Source organism: Morus notabilis, unplaced genomic scaffold, assembly GCF_000414095.1.
Source record: "Morus notabilis unplaced genomic scaffold, ASM41409v2 Scaffold365, whole genome shotgun sequence".
Taxonomy (NCBI): Eukaryota; Viridiplantae; Streptophyta; class Magnoliopsida; order Rosales; family Moraceae; genus Morus; species Morus notabilis.
Window position 1 is genome coordinate 430,402 of NW_010362906.1, and position 20,980 is coordinate 451,381.

The following is a 20,980-nucleotide window of genomic DNA, read 5'->3' on the forward strand; positions in this document are numbered from 1 at the left end:
TTTTTTTTTTTTTTTTTAAATATTATTGTATTCTCAAAAAATTGACAATGTAATTTGTTTTGATGAGCGTTTAAGGAAGATTATGATTATATATATATATGTGTGTGTGTGTGTGTGTATGTATATGTATATATATTTATAATATTCCAAATAGCTACTACACTCGGTGATCTTTTGAAAGTCAAGTAAATTCTAATCTTAAATTTGATAGAATGGAGAAATACCGTAGTCCATTTACTCTTTCCAATTACTTTGTTATATTAGTTTCTTGAAGGAATTCTTTCCAGTTACTAGACGATTGATAAAACACACCCATGCAGCTAATTTTGACCAAATATCTTTTTCCTCGTTATAGTTAAAAAACGGTATACAATCCCCCCAAATTATGGTACATTAAAGATTACAAACTTTGTAACAATTAAATAGACGCATTTTCCATAAGAAGTAACCGTTATAATCTTCACCTTGATTAGAGGAGTTAATGCAGATGGAAAAAGAAAAAAAGAAAAAAGAATAGAAATGATAGAAAAACATCCTTTATGTTACGTGTGGTATATTCAAGCCACTATTACATCCAACATAACAAGACAAAAGACTAATAACTCAAACGTAACTAAAACTTTCGTTTTTGTTCTCTCTCATTTTAATGCCTCTAAATCTGGTATAATATCTTTGCTTACTTGTATAACACAATCACCAATCTGAGAAAGCCTTTTTTATCTTCTAAGTCTTCTAAGTAATTCTCATCTGTCACCTTTTTTTTTTTAGCACCATTTTGAAGAGAAAAAGAACACACAATCTCTTTGCATTTTCTTATCTTATTACCCCGTTTCTTCTCTCACCAATTGAGCAAAAACTTTGCTCATTGAAACATCAGCAAGGTCTCCTAAATTCACTGTGCTGACTTCTATATGTGACTCACTACTGGCTTCCCTCTGACTAACATGTGAAGAAGATAGCTCAACATTGTCATTAGGTGTTTTATCAGGACCTTGGAGTTGAAGCACATACTCCAAGTTCCACAACACATCTCCCATTGTTGGTCGGAGAGCGCTACGCTCCGCTAGGCACTTTTCGACTATCTCCCCGAACTTCGAGAGTGATTCGGGCTTTACTTGGCCTTCAATGCAAGGGTCCACAATCAGCTCAAGTTGGCCTCTTTTCTGATATCTCATTGCCCATTCAATTAGATTCACCTTTTCCCTTGAAACTGAAGGATTAATAACAGGTCTCCCACAGAGGACTTCAAGCATCACAACTCCAAAGGAATACACATCTGATTTAGCTGTCAGTTGCTGCATTATCAAGTATTCAGGATCAAGATACCCAAAACTTCCCTTTACCGCGGTACTAACATGTGTTTGATCAATCCCAGGACCTGTCTTCGAGAGCCCGAAATCCGCAACCTTAGCCATGAAATTCTCATCTAGGAGTATGTTTGCAGACTTGACATCCCTATGAATTATGGCCTTTGCAGGGCCGGTATGGAGGTAGTGAAGTCCTCTAGCCGATCCAATGCATATCTGAAGCCTTTGTCTCCAACTCAATCTCAGAAGGTAGGAGCCATAGAGATGTTCCTTAAGTGTTCCATTCTCCATGTACTCGTAAATGATGATCATCTCGTTCTGCTCATAGCAGTAGCCAATTAACGACACTAAATGGCGGTGTCTGAATTGGGATAGCATTTCAATTTCAGTCCGAAACTCCACAAGGCCTTGAGTCGATTGAGGACCTCCCCTCTTAACAGCCACTTCCCTGTTGTCCCTAAGAACGCCCTTGTAAACCTTGCCAAAACCACCAACCCCAATAACCAAGTTCTCACTGAAATTATCAGTAGCCTCCTGGATTACCACAAGTGGGAAGCGGTATGCTATTTCTGCTCCGGAAAATGTAGCATTCCCACTTGTGCCATTCACAAGTGACAATTTTCTTCTCCTTCTACAAATCAGAAAGAGACTCGCAACAACAACAACAACAGCTGTTAGTCCAGCAGCCAAACACGCCGCGACAACAATTTTCCGCTCAGATTTCTTACTTGACAAACTGTCCAAGACAAAACTGTCCTTGGAATTACTCAACTTCATAATCTCCAATCCATTAAGAAAGGCAGGTGCATAAATATCATCCACACTTCTAGGACCAACACTTATTTTCAGCTTAGAGCCGTCATCTACCTTCGCAACAACATCCAAATAGTACGGGACTCCGACGGCATTCGAGTCTTGATTACTAATATCACTATAGCTAGAAACAAACCATGAGTTGATATACACGTTAAAACTGAGATCTAGAGCAGAGGAATTCACAATGTCACATAAGTGAAACCTGACCAGATACTCAAAACCAGGACTAGCATCAAAATACCACGAAACATTGGCGTATATCGGGTTCCCTTCGGTGTTGAGCTTCGTTGCAGTGCCGTAAACAGTTTTCGGAGCGATCTCCTCAGAGAATCCTTTTCTGAATTTCACAATGTTCATGTTGGATACAAATTTTTCATTGTTGTGTATCAGAAACGAGCCATCAGGAACCCAAGACCGCCCGAGCGTGTCGTTTTGCGACGAAACTGCTTGGTTCCCCATGTTCACCCTCATGACCGTCTCCAATGCCTGCCTCTGAAAATTCCTTCGAGCTTCGTGCAAACCGACGGTTTTCGCGTCGCCGGGGAGGAGATCATCAGGCAGTGGAATGACTTCCAACGCGTTTATGAAGGCGAAGGAATCGGAGGAAGGCGTGAAAGTGAGAACAAGGGTGTTGGAACTTATGTTCAAAGAGTATTCCTTTACTGTAGAACCTTTGTTCATTTGGAAATCTTTGAGAAGGGTAAAGCTTTGAGCTGAAACTGAGAATTTGGCTGAGCTCAAGTTGTGATTTTCGTCAACAAAAGGGAAGAAATGGAGGCGAATCCAGTGCCGTCCCGGGTTTCGGATTGGGAAGGTGTACTGGGAGATTTCACTAAACACACGTGCGGTTTGGTACAATTTGGAATCAAAGGTGGATAAATTTGAACTCGATTTCGTGCTTACGAAGATTTTTTGTAGAGTTTTAAGGATGTTTGAATCTGAATCATCAGCCAAGAACAAACGATTTCCTAATGATACATTGGAAGATGATCCACAATCTATGAGATACTTGTCAAGAGAGACAGATTGTGATGAAACATTACATGACAAACACAAAATGGACAAAACCAAGAAAAGCAACACAATATTCTCGAGACAGGACATAACTAAAACCTCAAGAGAAATGGAGACTTAATTACCTTTGAAAGAAATTATGGAAAAGCTGGATAATAAGAAGAGAAGAAATACTAATAGCAATTCTAAGATTTTTGTCAAAGAAAGGTGCAAATTATTGACAAAGCTTATATTATATCATAACAAAACTACAGAGAGAAGTTGAACCCAACAAAGAAATCAAATAAAATACTTGAGAGAAAGCGAAAGGGATAAGCTTGAAGATCACCTGAATGTATTAAAGAATAGGCAAGCAATCTCAGCCTCTGGCTAGAAAAATAAGGGAAGGAAGATTCAGGAAAAAGAAAAAAAAAATCACTTTCACTAGGTCCTCAACTTGGTGGTCAAAATAAATGAGAAGGCAACAAGCATAACAATGTGTACAAAAAGACCATCATAATAAACAACTAAATTGACAACGACACCAAAAATGTTTTTTTTTTTTCCTTTTTTTTGTTGAATTAATATTCAAAAATTCCAAATATATGGTCCTCGACGTTTGGTTTGACAAATTCAAATAACATGGCACAAAGATACAAACCAAACTAGGAAAAGAGGATAAGGGAGTCAAAAGGACAGACAACATTATTGAAGACATTGAAGAAGAAGAATAATAATAAAGAGGAGGACAGCTAATTTGGCAATTTGGGTTTGCTCACTCGCTTGTTGAAAGAAAGAGAGTTGTTTGTTATGTTAGGCCTTTCGGTTTGGCCCCATTAGATAATGTTTGTGTGTCAGACAGAGTCATGGAGGTTCGTGGGCAAGTTCTTAGAGAGAATATTTGGTGGCAGATTTTTTTTTTGTAATTGTTGTTGTTTTTAACAATTTTATAATTTTATTTCTTTAGAATTTCTCTAGTACGTCTTGAGAAAATAAATTGCGGAAAAGTTTTTACTTTCAATCGTCATTATATCAAAAATTATTTATTATGTATATATTTTTATTTTAATGTGATTTTGAGAAATTTAAAGTTAAAAATTGACCATATTGAGGTAATATTAGAAAAATTTTCAAAATTTTTATGAGATAAAAATACTATAATAGAATCAATGACAATTTTTAAAAATATCTTTAAAATCGAGCCCTTTTTATTTCTGTCATTTAATATTAGTCTATATATTTTTACTTTTTAACTAAAATTGGTCAAGGAGCATAATTTTTTAAAAAAGATATTTTTAGTAAGTCAAGTATTCAATAGAATAGAATAGAATATGTAATTTTCTCTAAAATTAATAATTTAAATTTAAATATATAAAATCAACAGGCCCTAATTATAATTATTAATTATTTTTATTTTTATTAATTTTTCTAACTGTCTTAATTTTCATAATTGTTTCGTCGTTTTCTGTCGTACGTGAATTTGATTACGCGTTTCCACAACCACCCGGCACTACCCGCAAATAACGCTGATGATGATTATTATTATATTGCGAAAACAAGAAGGAAAAAAAAAAGTGAAAACAATAATGTGTTACACGTAAACTCCTTTATTTTTATTCCTTTTATTTGACATTTTTTTTTCTCTTTATGTTCATCAATGGTACCATGACGGGTGAATTGGACAAGTATTATTTTGAAAGAATTGACATTCAAATATATTATTTTTGTGCAAAATTTAAATGTTATTTTCATATTATATATACACACACTAAAGGAAAGGAAAAGTGTATTGTTCACACATCACATTTTACTGTTCTTTGTACAGTAACATTATTAAAATTTTGCTTCTGTTCCTTATCTTTTGAATATGAATTGTTAATTTTACTCCTTTTTTCTTCTCCATTTCTTTCCGCAACTTTTAGACTAAGACTTCGTTCATTTCACCGATTCGAGTTTTCAGTTTTAAGTTTTTACAGTAAAAAGCTCTCAGAAAATGTCACATTTAACTTTTTCTGCTACAATGAAAAGCTCTCAGAAAATGTCACATCTAAACTCAAATCCACGAAGTAAACGAGGCCTAAGATTGTCATGTGTCGACACTCGGCTGGCTGAAGGAAAAAGTGACGGGGCCCACAATTGTGAAGCTATCGTCTTTCCCACATTGAACGCATTTCTCTTGCGCGTGCTTTTTACGCGCGAATCACAGATGTCAAAATTTTTTATCAAACGGTTTCAAATAATTTTTGGTTTATCTTTTAGATTTTTATTCTTTATTATAGTTATTTACTATTTTGAATTGATTTGGAATTTGATTTTGTACATTTTACTATCGTTTTGTGCCAATTTTTTTATATTATGAAAGGAAATGTGCATTGTTCACACACTCACACTTTACTGCTTCTTGTATAGTAACATTCCTAAAATTCTGCTTTTGTCTTGTGTCCTTTGAGTGTGAATTGTCAATTTTACCCTTTTTTCTTCTCTTTTCCCTTCCCTGTGCATGGGCTTTTGCGTCTTTCGGACGAGGATTGTCACGTGTCGACGCCCGACTGGCAAAAGGAAAAAGTGACGGGGCCACCACTGCGAAGCTGCCCTCCTCCCCCCTAAACGCGCTTCACTTGCGCGTGATTTTCACACACGAATCACATCCGTTGAAAATTTTAATCGGACAGTTTCAAACCATTTTTAGTTTATTTTTTAGATTTTTATTATTTATTGTAGTTATTTACTATTTTGAATTGATTTGGAGTTCAATTTTATCTGTTTTACCACCATTTTGTGTCAAATTTTTTATATTACTTAAATAAAAATACCATAAATAATACAATAAAATTAAATAAAAATACGCTAAATTAAAATCAAATAACATTAAATTAAATAAAAAAATAAACAAAACTGAATAGAATTAATTTAAAACACAACGAAATAAGTTGAATTATTTTTCCTCTCTTTTTGCTTAAGATTTTCCTCCTTTATTATTTTTATTTCTTTTATGTCGTCTTTTTTACTTCTTTTTTTTCTTAACAATTTGTGCTAACCGTAATTTTAAACTAATCATGTGTGCGCAGCACGCGTTTGAGACTAAAACTAAACAAAGACTAAAAAAGAAAAACATTAAAAAAGAAAGTTGTCAATTTGTGGTCCAATTTTATCCATTTCAATATCATTTTGTGTCAAATTTTTAAAGCCTCTCAAATGATAATAGTATACATAATTTGAATGAAAAATAAAATAAAATATAAATAAACTAAAATAAAATAAAGCCACACAATTTTAAATAAATTAAACTAGAAATTACTTCAGTGGTTGGAAGAGCAACAAGCATTGATCAAAAAACCATGTTTTACATTAACAATTGATGAACATTAAAAAAAAAAAGAATGCTTTACTGATCCATTTGTAATTTCACCAATCATTGCTCAGTTAAAAGGACAAACAAAACTCTTGCAAGTTTATTTTCACCAAACGAGAGCATAAATAACTACAGTTGTTTCAAAATATTTGAAGATATACATCTTTCAATACCACTACCACAAATATCATATGCCACAACAATATATCTAAAAACACCAGATTCAAAAAGATTGACCACAAAGTAAGTCATATTTACTAATTTATATCAATTATCAATAAAAATCAACATTTACTATTTTGAATACATATCTTAACAATCTTTAATCAATTTAGTTTTGAACCAAAAATAACATACCCACTTAGAAACGCCCAAAGACCAGATAATATAATTACTTCAAAATCCTTTGATCTACACTACATAAAATTGAAGATTTTCAACTTCCTTAATTTTATTATTAATTTTTAAAAAAATTTGTATTTTGTAGTTAAAAAGAACAAAAGAAAAAAAGGGAAACAAAAGCTATAATACATTGTAAGAAATTTTTAACTCTATATATATATATATGTATATATATTAACTAATCATATACTATAAAAACTTCTAACTTCTCACAACAATGCACGGGCTTTTGGCTAGCAAAAGTGATAGAATAAGGCTCCGTTTAGTATTAGGGTTCAAACTATGGTTATTCTAGTTTTGATTCTGGAACCAGAACTATAATTCATGATTTTAGGTTCAAATCATAATTCTGGAACTAGAACCAGAATCAGGGGTTTAAACCACTCAAAACTAAGGGAGGGGGTGGTTTTAGAACCATGGGTGATAAGAACACTAGATTCAAAAAGATTGACCACAAAGTAAGATATATTTACTAATTTATATCAATTATCAATAAAAATCAACATTTAATATTTTGAATAAATATCTTAATAATCTTTAAGTTTTGAACCAAAAGCAATAGACCCACCCAGAAACGCCTAAACATCAGATAATATAATTACTTTAAAATCCTTTTAGCTACACTACATATAATTAAAGATTTTCAACTTCCTTAATTTTATTATTAAATTTTTAAAAAATTTGTATTTTGTAGTTAAAAAGAACAAAAGAAAAAAGGGAAACAAAAGCTATAATACATTGTAAGAAATTTTTAACTCTATATATATATATATGTATATATTAACTAATCCTATACTATAAAAACTTCTAACTTCTCACAACAATGCGCGCAAAAATGATAGAGTTTCGTTTGGTGTTAGGGCTCAAACCAGGATTATTCTAGTTTTGATTTTGAAACCAGAATCATGATTTATGATTTTAAGTTCAAATCATAATTTTGGAACTATAACCAAAATCAGGGGTTTGAACCACTCAAAACTAAGGGAGGGGGTGGTTTTAAAACTAGGGGTGATTCTGGTTTAAAACATCACATTAAGGATCAAACCTTGAACCAGAACCATCCAAACAAACACTAATTGTGTTGAGTCAAACCAAAACTATTTTTTACTTTTTATAAATAAACATTAATTTAAACCAATAAACATTGATTTAAACCAGAATTATAATTCTAATTTTAGAATTCTCATACTAAATGTCTTCTAAATAATTAGAGTCTAAAAGTGGTATCCCGCCTAATTTACGCTAATTGCACATTGCTGTTAAAGGGTAGAGAATAGATGGATTTTGGATCAGTTGCTAGACCTGGCCCACCTACGCTTTTATACTGGGCTTCATGGATAAGTTGCTCACAAAAGTGGGTGTGCAGATCTGGGCATGCCGCCCAAAAGACCCAAAAGTAAGCAATATAAATATAATTAGGGAGACAGAGGAAAATAGAATTAAAATTAATAAGTTAATAATTTATATAAGTTAATAAATAAGTTAAATTACTATTTTCGTCCATAATTTATCTGATTATGAATCATAACTTGACAAATTATTATCCATAATTCACGATTTTTGTTAATAATTTGTATGGCTATGAACCATAACTTGACAAGTTTGTCCATAATTTATCTGGTTATGAATCATAACTTGATAAGTTATAGCTTATTAATTTCTATAACTAAAAATTGACCTATATACTTTCTTAAGCTTTTCATATTAGCCTATTTTCTACTATTTCCGATATAACTTATGTATGATGAGGAAATTAAAGAATTATCTCACATGAATTTTTACTCCTTAATTTTTATTAAAATTTTTGTATTAATATAGTTATTTGATAAAAAATTAGTATTAATCAAGAATAAAGTATAAATCCTATTCATAATTCATACATTTTAAAGAGTATTTATCTTATTTTTTTATATAATTAATATCTTGTACTTAAAAATAAATTATATCTTGTACTTGAAAATAAATTCACTTCAACCTGAAAAAAAAGCTCCACTCACTTACTGTACTTTTTTTGGGATTTTATTGTGAAGTGTCCTAATCAAATAATTATATTTAGACTAGTTGATTGGCGCTGAATAATTTAAATCAGACAATCCATATTATTAAGGATTGAATATTATGAGAGGATTTTTTTAGCTATACCGCTACAAGCTAGCTGATTTAACTCGTAAGATTGAGATCAATTGTCCCTACAATACTCCCACTCTAAAATCCCCCAACTAATTTGAGGCTTTTTACTTTATAGTGATCCGCAATGTATGATATATTGTCGTGGGCTAAATGGCATAAGGTGTTGGGGGCTCTTATTGTACGAAGTAAATCAACAACATTTATGGTTATTCTAGTAACTTTACATTAATAATGTACCCAGTTAGAGTCAGGTTTTAACTTTTAATATAAAATGTTTCGGACAGATGGAAATTTTTTATAAGTTAAGCAATAAAGAAAGGATATTTATGTAATTGTTCAATTCTTTAAAAAGAAATGTCCACACCATCTCTAATGTAAATATTAATATTAATTGTGTATTTAACATAAAAAAAATGTGATATGGTATGCTTTTTATTTTTGTTCCAATATATAATGTTAATTAAAATGTTAAATCTACTTTTTCTCATAATTATTAAGTTTTGAAAGTTGTAAAAGTAAACTTTTATTTTTAAAATAATTAAAAAAATGTAAAAGTTGCAATAATTACATGAAAAAATAACATTTCAACCAATAGCAATCAAATGTCAAATTTCTCATATGTTATACTTGGTGAGAAATTTGTCACAAAGTATAGCATATGATAAATTTAGCACAACAAATAGCATTATGATGCTTAATATTTTTGTATAATAAATTTTCGCAAGCGTACGGTATCAAGTTTTGAGTATAAGGTAAGTGAGTATCATCTCCACAGGGATTGGGTTTAGAATTGCCGTTAAATACCGCGATTATTGTAACTTAACTTTATCTAGGCAACCAAATAAGATGATGATTAAGAACTAAAACAAAATAAATATAAGAAAATAAAAATAAAGTATCTATACACAAATGGTCTAGGGACTTGATTTCGCTTTATTATTCATATGTTCATCCTATTATGTAATCGCTAATCAATTCCGTTCAATTCATTAATCAAGGCTCTAATGTCATCTCGCAACCTCTCTCAAGTGCCTCACAAGAAATTGTATTTAAATACCCAAAACAATATCCCTATTCGAAATGAATATTTAAACACAAATTAAGCTTCGCCTTTAGAATTAGAAAATAGGAATATTGATCGCCTCTCGGCCTCACAACGACCTAAATCCTAATTTGATTATCTAACCGTTGATCTCCTCTCGGTCTCACAACAACCTAGACTATGCTTCTCAAATCTAGATAAAGAACTCAATCTCTCTCGAGCATCAAATTCGTAATCTAAAAATCATCTAACTTATTGGCCAAATAAATTAGAAGCATTAAGCATAAAAAAACATAAATGAATAGAAAACGAAATTAAATTAACAATCAACAAAATATTCAAAACATAGTTCAAATAAAACTACATCAAGTCCTAGATTTAATGTCTAGCTCAACATGGAAAAATAGATGAAAGAAGATAAAACCCAATATCCATTGAAGAGCTTCCAAGGACCTCTAAGATGAAGGATTTCAGCCTCCTTTTGATGTTTTCGTCACTTTTCCGGGCTCTGGTTCCAAATGGCATCTCTTTCCTTTTATACTACAACATTTCGGAGCTAGGGCTTCATACGGTGCCTGGATGTGGGGCGCGCGCGGGCGTTCCCCTGGCTGTGGGCACGGGCGCACAGCTGGCTCGGGCGCGCGTCCCATTCTGACTTCGCTTTCCTATTGCGCGTTGTAGCCCGCTTTCTTGCATTCCAAAGCCTCCTCTTTTGTGCCTTAAAATCCTCTTTCGCCTCCTCTTGGCATTGATTCACAAGTTGGGCAAATATTCTTCTTTTCTTCATGCAAAATCATGCAAGTTCACATTTATTTATAATTCCTATAAAAGCAAACAAAAGACATTAAACTAACAAAAATGCTTGAAGACTTACAAATATTCATGGTTAAAAGTACTTGATTTGTTGGTAGAAATACCCCTCATCACATTAAATTAGAGAGTATCTTTTGCACTCAAATGCCAAATTTACAATTAACACATCAATTATAACATTGTATTAGAGATGCTCTAATATTGTACTCTGACATAATTCTATTAGAATCGATTATATGCAAAATTGAAAATTTAATAAAGTTTGACAAAAATGGGTAATTTAAAAACACAATAATTATAATAAATAATTTTTAACAAAAAAGGATGTATCTATTTCAGTATTTTTCTAATAATTTCTCAATTTTTCAAGTTATAATAAATATTTCTGAATAAGTAATTCTTTCTCTCTCTAAAGTTGTTAATGTTAATGATAATGATTAAACTACAAAACTTTTTAATTTTAAGGATTTTAATTCCACTATATATTTTTTCCTTTTATATCTGACACTTAAAATAAAAAGAGATTATTGTATGTCTAAAATTAGTAGGCAAAATAGAAGATCATCTAGAATATTCAAACTCAAGTCTGAACCTACGAATGTCATCCATTAGCATTATTACAAAGTACAAGCTGCGTGTACACTGTTGAGGTCAGAAGAATCGACTGGTTGATTGATCAACTCCAAAGGTCGATTCCACGAGTCGACGAAAGTGTTAGGCATCGAGCCACGAGAAAAGATCCTCAAGACATTCCTTATACGGGATTTGGCAACAGAGTCAACCAGAAAGGAAAAGAAATTAGCTGCTCCAGGTAGAAAAATTAAGGAGGAAAAAGGTCAACGATCGAGTTAGGCCACAAGATACCCTCTCATTTGACGAAATTGATTGTCTTCCACATAAGGAACCTGTCACGCCCCCCCAAACGGGGTGGGTGACGTGGAGCTCGATTAGGGATTAACAAAGCAGATTCATAGACGAGCCCCACTCAGCTGCATTAGAATATAAATTAATTACTACAGAATCCCGAGCCTCTGACAACACACAGGGCTCCACCCCACAGGACATACAGTATCGTACATACATGAACATGTAAATAATCATTACAACAGACATCAACCACAGTCTAGTTAATCCAAATATTTCAAGAGTTTACAAGATTCTCAATCCCTTACATTTTATTCCAGAGGATGACCACAATCCTTACTTGATTCCAATAGAAGCACAACTCAGCTGCTCCGTAGTAAATATCCAGCTATTGTGCACCGCTCCTAGAGTCTCATGGGAGGGGTTTAATACATTTAAAATATAAAATGTGAGCGAAAGGCCCAGTAGGATATAATTTGAAATAAACGTTATAAATAAATGAATAATAAGTAAGCGAGGAAATAAATAAATGAATAAGTAAATAAAATAAGACATTCAGTTCCAACAGACAGCCGAAAACTCAAATCCTTTTTCTCAAAGGAAATATAACTGAAAATAACCGTTTTACAGGCTTCAGCAAGTAATTAGTACAAATTACTTACCTAACCAAGTGCCTCGCCTACATGGACCGAGTTTTGGGTTCTGCCCCCGAGGACGCACTATCCGTATCCTATCTAGGCTTACAGCAATAGACTCTCTTACCAGTTAACACGATCTCTTTGCTTAAGAAATCATTCATTAACTTTCTGAAATCGTTATTATGACCCCACGAACTACTCAAGCCGCGGGCCCCATGACTGGGCAAGCCATGAGGTTCCATGACTAGACAAGCTATGGATTCCATGGACAGGATAAGCCATGGATTCCATAAACTCCACAAGCCATGGTTTTCAAATAGTCTTTCTTTCGCAAACCAACCCCTTTCTTTTAAAACATTTCCAAGGCCAAAATCTTTTTAAAAACAGGCTCACAAGGAAAAGGGATAGAAATCCTACCTCGCACGATCAAACCTGGGACTAGCGTTGCCTTTTCTGGCTTCCGCTTCCTCAAGTCCCTTCAGTCTGAATCCTCAGCGATCACTGATGCAATACAACACTTTAGGATCAATTCTCATTCCTAAAGCAATCCAAATCTCACTAATGTACCAAGATTTTCAATTAGTGTGCCCTAATCCATTTTCATATTTCAAATTATCATTCCAAGGGTTTTCAATCTCAAACAAGGATTAAATATGCTAACCCTTTTACCCAAAGTCCCCAAATGAAGCTAATTTGGGTTCTTTCCGAAAATAGGGGTCAAAACAGCAATTTCAGGCCAAACAGGGTCGAACCCCGTGTTAACTGGTCGACCGGTGACAGAGCAGTGCATCACTACCGGTCGACCGGTAGTGTGCACACCGGTCGACCGGTCAGCCTGCAATCCGGTCGACCGGACAGGTCGACCGGTGGAATCAGCTGCGCGAGAGAAGCTCACGAAAACCAGTCTGAAAACCTACAAATCCAGTCCCAAATTGAGATATTTCAAAGGAAAACCACTAGATCTGGGTTCTAGGTCCTAAAACAAGTCTAAAGAACCCAAGATCTCCAATTTCTACACTAGTTTTACTCAAAACCCATCAAAATCCGGTTTGAACAAAAAATAAGTTTTGAAATTCAAAAACTTGAAATTCAAGAGAGGTTCTTTCAGTAATCTTACCTAGAATCCTTCTTTTGACGTTGAAAACTTCTTTAAATCTTTCCTTGGTTCAAGATCCGTTTGATTTGGGACAAAAATGAGAGAGAGAGAGAGAGAGCACGGGAGAGTGGGAGAGTGTGAGAGAGAGTGACAGGTGCATGGGAAAGGAAAGGAAAAAGGAAAAGGAAAAAGGAAAAGGAAAAAGAAAAGAAAAAGAAAAGGAAAAGAAAATGACATGTGTACAATATTTTAAACCAACAGTCCAGAAATGCACCCATACACACTTCTGGGTTAACATAAATTACTGAGAATAATTTAAATACCTTGGAACTATTTAAACTCACACGTCAGAAACATTTATTAATCAAAACTCAATTAATTAAGTCAGATTAGGCACACTAATAATCCCAATTACCTTAATTAATCTCAATTAATTCTTTATGGTGTTACAGCTCCACCCTCCTTAGGCAATTTCATCCCCGAAATTAAAGCCTACCTCAAAGTGTGAATAGATGCGGATACTACTCCTACATCGTCATTTCAAGCTCCCATGTCGCTTCCTCAATTCCATGGCGCTGCCACAACACTTTCACCAACGGGATCTCATGATGACGCAGACTCTTTATTTTCCGGTCAAGAATCTGAACTGGTGCCTCCTCGTATGACGCGTCATACTGTATTGGAACGTCAAACCACTACACTACTGCTTCCGGCTCAGGTTGACATTTCTGAAGCATGGAGACATGAAACACGTCATGCACGTGAGATAATTCAGGCAGTAAGGCCAACCGATAAGCCTCCACTCCAATTCGTTGCACGATCAGGAATGGTCCCACATACCTTGGTACAAGTTTCCCTTTCACACCAAACCGAACAACTCCCCTGCGTGGGGAAACCTTCAGCAAGACAAAGTCGCCCTCTTGGAATTCCAAAGGCCTACGCCTTCTGTCAGCATAGCTTTTTTGACGACTTTGAGCTATTAACAGTCGTTCTCGAATCACAGCTATCTTCTCATTATTCTCTTGAATGACTTCCGGTTCAGTGCTCAGTCGATCCTCTGGTTCCAACCAACACACAGGTGACCTACAAGGACGACCATATAGAGCTTCAAACGGTGTCATTCCAATACTGGCCTGATAGCTGTTGTTATAAGCAAACTCGGCTAGGTGCAGGTATTTCTTCTAGTTCCCACCAAATTTCAGAATACAAGCACGAAGCATATCCTCTAGAATCTGAATTACCCTTTCAGATTGCCCATCAGTCTGAGGATGAAATGTTGTGCTGAAGTTCAAGTCTGTTCCTATGGCTTCCTGGAAACTCCTCTAATACCGTGTATTAAAACGCGTGTCACGATCAGACGTGATAGATAGTGGCACCCCGTGTAGTCTCACGATGTGCTCCAGGTACAATTCTGACAGAATCTTCTGAGAATACGTCGCACGGAACGGTATGAAGTGCGCGGACTTCGTCAACCTATCCACCACCACCTAGATGGCGTCGTGCTTTAGCTTGGTTCTCGGTAGCCCCATCAGAAAATCCATAGTGATGTGCTCACATTTCCATCCAGGGACAGGAAGAGGTTGCAACTCTCCCACTGACTTCTGATGCTTAGCTTTAATCCGGAGGCAAGTCACACATTCCGAGACATACTCACGAACGTCCCTTTTCATGCCTCTCCACCAATACTGTCTTTTCAGGTCCCGGTACACCTTTGTACTTCCCGGATGTTAGCATACCTCGATTTGTGTGCCTCTTGCAGAATCGTCTTCTTTGCCTCACACGCCTTAGGAACAGTAAGGCGGTTGCGGAAATACAAGGCTCCATCCTCTCGGATTCTCCAATCCTCGAATTGCTCTCCATTCTAGATCTGAATCCAAATTCCTTGGAGGTGTGGATCCTGCCATGGATTCTGCTTAACCTGTTGCATAATATTCGGTGTAGAGATTAGATTATACACCATAGCCTGGTTATGATCTTCGTAGAACTGAAGATCATACTCACTCACCACTTTAGTCCTTTTCTAATCTTCCAAAGCTAATGACGCCAGAGTCCCTGTCGTCTTTCTACTAAGGTCATCAGCCATCACATTACCTTTTCCAGGATGATATTGCAGAGGGAAGTCGTAATCTTCCATATACTCCACCCATCTCCTTTGCCTGAGATTCAAGTCTTTCTGAGTAAACAAGTACTTCAGACTTTTATGGTCAGAGAAGACCTGAAACTTTGCTCCATAGAGATAACATCTCCATATCTTCAGAGTAAATATTACCGATGCCAGCTCTAAATCATGAGTGGGGTAATTCCGTTCATGTGGTCTTAATTGACGAGATGCGTACGCTACCACGCATCCCTCTTGCATTAAGACGCAGCCAAGCCCACTCCCCGAGGTGTCAGAATACACCTCATATGGTTCCTCACCATCAGGAATAGTCAAGACTGGTGCACTTGTCAGTCTGATCTTCAATTCCTGAAAAGCATTTTCACATTTGGCGTCCCACTAGAATCTGACTTCTTTCTTGGTCAATTGAGTCAGCAGTGCAGTAATACTTGAGAAGTCTTTCACGAAACGCCGATAGTACCCTGCAAGTCTGAAGAAACTGTGAATCTCCGCTATATTCTTCGACCTTTCCCACTGTAAGACAGTCTCAATCTTGGAAGGATCAACAGAAATTCCCTGTCCTAAAATTACATGCCCAAGGAACTTCACTTATGTCAGCCAAAAGTCACACTTCTCCTTCTTAGCATACAACTGGTGTTCACGAAGAGTTTGAAGAATAATTCTCAAGTGTTGCTCATGTTCTTCCCAAGTCTTCGAGTAAACCAGTATGTCGTCAATGAAAACAATTACGAACGGATCCAAATACGGCCAAAAAACACGGTTCATCAAGTCCATAAATGCAGCCGGGGCATTAGTCAACCCAAACGGCATTACAAGAACTCGAAGTGTCCATATTGAGTTCTGAAAGCAGTCTTGAGAATGTCTTCCTCCTTGATTTTCAACTGATGGTACCCAGATCTCAAGTCAATCTTAAAGTAGAAATGTGATCCACCCAACTGATCGAATAATTCATCGATCCTCGGCAGTGGGTATTTGTTCTTCACAGTCACCCTATTCAATTGACGGTAGTCAATGCACAACCGAAGAGATCTGTCGTGCTTCTTCACAAATAACACAGGTGCACCCCAAGGGGAAATACTATTCTAGATATATCCCTTTTCTGCCAGCTCCTCAAGCTGCGTTCTTAATTCTTTCATCTCCGCCGGGGCCATCCGATATGGAGGAATGGAAATAGGTGCCGTTCCCGGAACCAAATCAATACAGAATTCAATCTCCTGATCTGGCGGTAAACTAGGTAGCTCATCAGGAAATACATCTGTAAACTCATCCACTACAGGGATTCCCGCACTATTTCCAGTTATCTCGGGTTCACCTTCTAGAGCAAGAAGAGAAGAAAAATATGCCAAGTTCCTCCGTCCCTTAACGCTGTACTTCAACAGTCGTTCTCCCAGGTTTGGGTTCATATCCGCCTGATAAGAAATCACTATTCCATAATTCATCACCAAAGTTACTTTTCTACGGTAGCAATCAACAATCGCACCGTACATTGACAGCCAATCCATTCTGAGTACCACGTCAAACAGGCTCATCAGAAGGATAATCAAATCTGCTCTCAATCGCTCATCGCCAATCGTGATTTCACACGATTTACACACACTCATTACCTCCACACATCCCAGTGGAGAGTTCAAGGTCATCAGGACTTCTAAATTCTCAGATTTCAGTTTCAAGGTCCGTACAAAAGAACTTGATATAAACGAGTGTGTGGCACCTGTATCAAACAACACGTGAGCAAAAGAATGAGATATTAGAATCATACCCTCAACCACCGCGTTGCTGGTCTGACCTCCAGAACTGCCTCTTACCAGGGCATAATCTTGTCCATGTACTTTCCCTTTCCCTCTGTCACCAACATTAGGCCGTTGGGTCGGAGGCCTATACTGTTGTGGTGGAGGTGGTTATACCGGTCTCGGCGCTTGAGGCTGAAATTGTGTAAATGGAGGTGGTTGATAAGTCGACACAGGTGGGTATGGCATCTGTTGTGGCTGATATGGTGGCATGTACTGTGGTGGCCCTTCTTAACTGTAGGAAGCGTCACTTTGGGCTTGTTGAGCCAGCGATCGATTAGGACAATTCCTCCTAATATGACCCACCTGCCCACAATGGTGACACCTGGGCTCGTATGGAGCATTTCTGTCACTTCCGGATGAATTACTGCCACCGCTTGTCATTTCTCTAACCGTCTGTCCCTGGTTGCGGTTTCTTCTACCACTCCGCTGTGGCCCACCTGAAACAGAAGGTCTACCAGAGATAAAGACCCGACCAGTTGCCTCTTTGCTTTGGTGATAGGCCAAGTTATCGTGTTCCACCCTTGTAGCAGCAGCTACCAAATCCCAAAAATTCTGAATCCTTAAAGCCACCAATGACCTCCTCACAGAATTCTTGAGACCCTTCTCAAACTTAAGACATCTAAGGTGTTCAGATTCCACCAAAGATGTCGCAAACTGGGATAGGTCATTAAACTTGACCTCATACTCCCTTACAAACATGTCACCTTGCAGTAGAGACATGAATTCCAGCGCTTTTTCATCCCTATAACTCTGAGGGAAATACTGTTCATTGAACAGTATCTCAAATTGCTCCCAGGTCAGTCCTACAACATCTATTCTTCTCTTGACCTGTTTCCACCAAGTATTCGTTAAGCCCTCCATCTTGTATACCGTAAATTCCACCTAGTATTCATCTGAAACTCTCATAGTACTCAAATGCTTGACTATGGAGTCTAACCAGAACTCTGCTTCATGGGGTCCTCCCTCACTATTAAATAAGGGGATAGGCGCACGCCTAAATTTCCGGAAGTAACCTTGCTTCCTATCCTCAACCGGCCGCTCGTTTTGAGCTCTAGTGGCCATGCCTTGAAAGGCAACATACATGGCATCCAGAAATCCCTGATTCTGTTGTGCCGGTTGATTAGCGGGCCTATGGCGAGGTGCCATTTCCTTTAACTGAAATAAAACTAGATTATTCAGTGGATAACAGATGTCACACATGTATGTACAATCTTGGGGTTTCTTAACCTAGGGCTCTGATACCACTCTTGTCATGCCCCTCCAAACAGGGTGGGTAACGTGGAGCTCGATTAGGGATTAACAAAGTAGATTCTCAGACGAGCCCCACTCAGCTGCATTAGAATATAAATTAATTACTACAGAATCTTGAGCCTCTGACAATACACAGGGCTCCACCCCACAGGACATACAGTATCGTACATATATGAACATGTAAATAATCATTACAACAGATATCAACCACAGTCTAGTTAATCCAAATATTTTAAGAGTTTACAAGATTCTCAATCCCTTACATTTTATTCCAGAGGATGACCACAATCCTCACTTGATTCCAACAGCAGCACAACTCAGCTGCTCCATAGCAAATATCCAGCTACTGTGCACCGCTCCTAGAGTCTCCTGGGAGGGGTTTAATACATTTGAAATATAAAACGTGAGTGAAAGACATTCAGTTCCAATAAGTGAATAATAAGTGAGCAAGGAAATAAATAAATGAATAAATAAATAAAATAAGACATTCAGTTCCAACAGACAGTTGAAACCTCACATCCTTTTTCTTAAAGGAAATATAACTGAAAATAACCGTTTTACAGGTTCAGCAAGTAATTAGTACAAATTACTTACCTAACCAAGTGCCTCGCCTACCCGGACCGAGTTTCGGGTTCTGCCCCCGAGGATGCACTATCCGCATCCTATCTAGGCTTACAGCAATAGACTCTCTTACCAGTTCACAAGATCTCTTTGCTTAAGGAATCATTCATTAACTTTCTGAAATCGTTATTATGACCCCACGAACTACTCAAACCGTGGGCCCCATGACTGGGCAAGCCAAGAGGTTCCATGACTAGACAAGCTATGGATTCCATGGACAGGACAAGCCATGGATTCCATAAACTCCACAAGCCATGGTTTTCAAAGAGTCTTTCTTTCGCAAACTAACCCCTTTCTTTTAAAACATTTCCAAGGCCAAAATCTTTTTGAAAACAGGCTTACAAGGAAAAGGGATAGAAATCCTACCTCGCACGATCAAACCTGAGACTAGCATTGCCTTTTCTGGCTTCCGCTTTCTCAAGCCCCTTCAGTCTGAATCCTCAGCGATCACTGATGTAATACAACACTTTAGGATCAATTCTCATTCCTAAAGCAATCCAAATCTCACTAATGTACCAAGATTTTCAATTAGTGTGCCCTAATTCAATTTCATGTTTCAAATTATTATTCCAAGGGTTTTCAATCTTAAACAAGGATTAAATATGCTAACCCTTTTACCCAAAGTCCCCAAATGAAGCTAATTTAGGTTCTCTCCGAAAACAGGGGTCAAAACAGCAATTTCAGGCCAAACAGGGTCGAACCACGTGTCAACCGGTCGACCGGTGATAGAGCAGTGCATCACTACCGGTCGACCGGTAGTGTGCACACTGGTCGACCGGTCAGCCTGCAGTCCGGTCGACCGCATAGGTCGACCGGTTTCCATGTGATCCGGTTGACCGGACAGGTCGACTGGTGGAATCAGCTACGCGAGAGATGCTCACGAAAACCAGTCCGAAAACCTACAAATACAGTCTCAAATCAAGATATTTCAAAGGAAAACCACTAGATCTGGGTTCTAGGTCCTAAAACAAGTCCAAAGAACCCAAGATCTCCAATTTCTACCCTAGTTTTACTCAAAAACCATCAAAATCCGGTTTGAACCAAAAATAAGTTTTGAAATTCAAAAACTTGAAATTCAAGAGAGGTTCTTTCAGTAATCTGTTGGAAATGTGTCCATAAAGTAGGGTGTAATTTGCTATTTATGAAATGGCAAATGTCGGACATCATTATTTTGCTGACGTTTATAAATAAAATAAAGTTATGTTTTGATTCATATTCAAGAGTGTTAGTGATATTGCTTAGTCCATAAACTGTTATCAACGAAAGAAGAGTCAGGGAATCCCTGCCGGACAAACTCTTCTGAAATAGTTTAAAATTGATATTCGCATTCTTAGGATCGATTGAGCAATCGAATCCGATTATGACTGTTAGATCGAACCATGTGATGCTGGTCTCGGGGCATGGGAGTTGGACTCTGTGGTTGATCTAGACATGTTCACAACATGTTGATTAGACCTTGTAACTAATTAGATTAGAGCAAAAACCGTTTACAGAGCTCTAAACCTAATTATTACAACCTAAGTATATTTGCGTAATTATCTCAATCCTGAAGTGAATACATAACTCGACTTAATTTCTCATGGTCTTTGATTCACCAATGAGATTAGTTCATAGTTTTTTTAACAATATCTCGGCTATTGGGATCATGACATAATTGATTTGGAGTTGTGTGATTCACAGATATGGAATTCGTAAGCGATAATATCACCTCATGCTTTATTGATGGGTGTGTGAATAAATAAACCA

The 20,980-nt window shown here is 36.7% G+C and overlaps 1 protein-coding gene across 1 annotated transcript; it reads right to left on the reverse strand.

The window, feature by feature from the left end:
* Positions 1–541: 541 nt before the first annotated feature.
* On the reverse strand, positions 542–3,227 carry LOC21400265 (receptor-like protein kinase HERK 1). Its single transcript, XM_010103208.2, has one exon. The coding sequence runs from the start codon at positions 3,225–3,227 to the stop codon at positions 822–824; it is 2,406 nt and encodes an 801-aa protein (XP_010101510.1). The 3' UTR covers positions 542–821.
* Between the last annotated feature and the right edge of the window lie 17,753 nt (positions 3,228–20,980).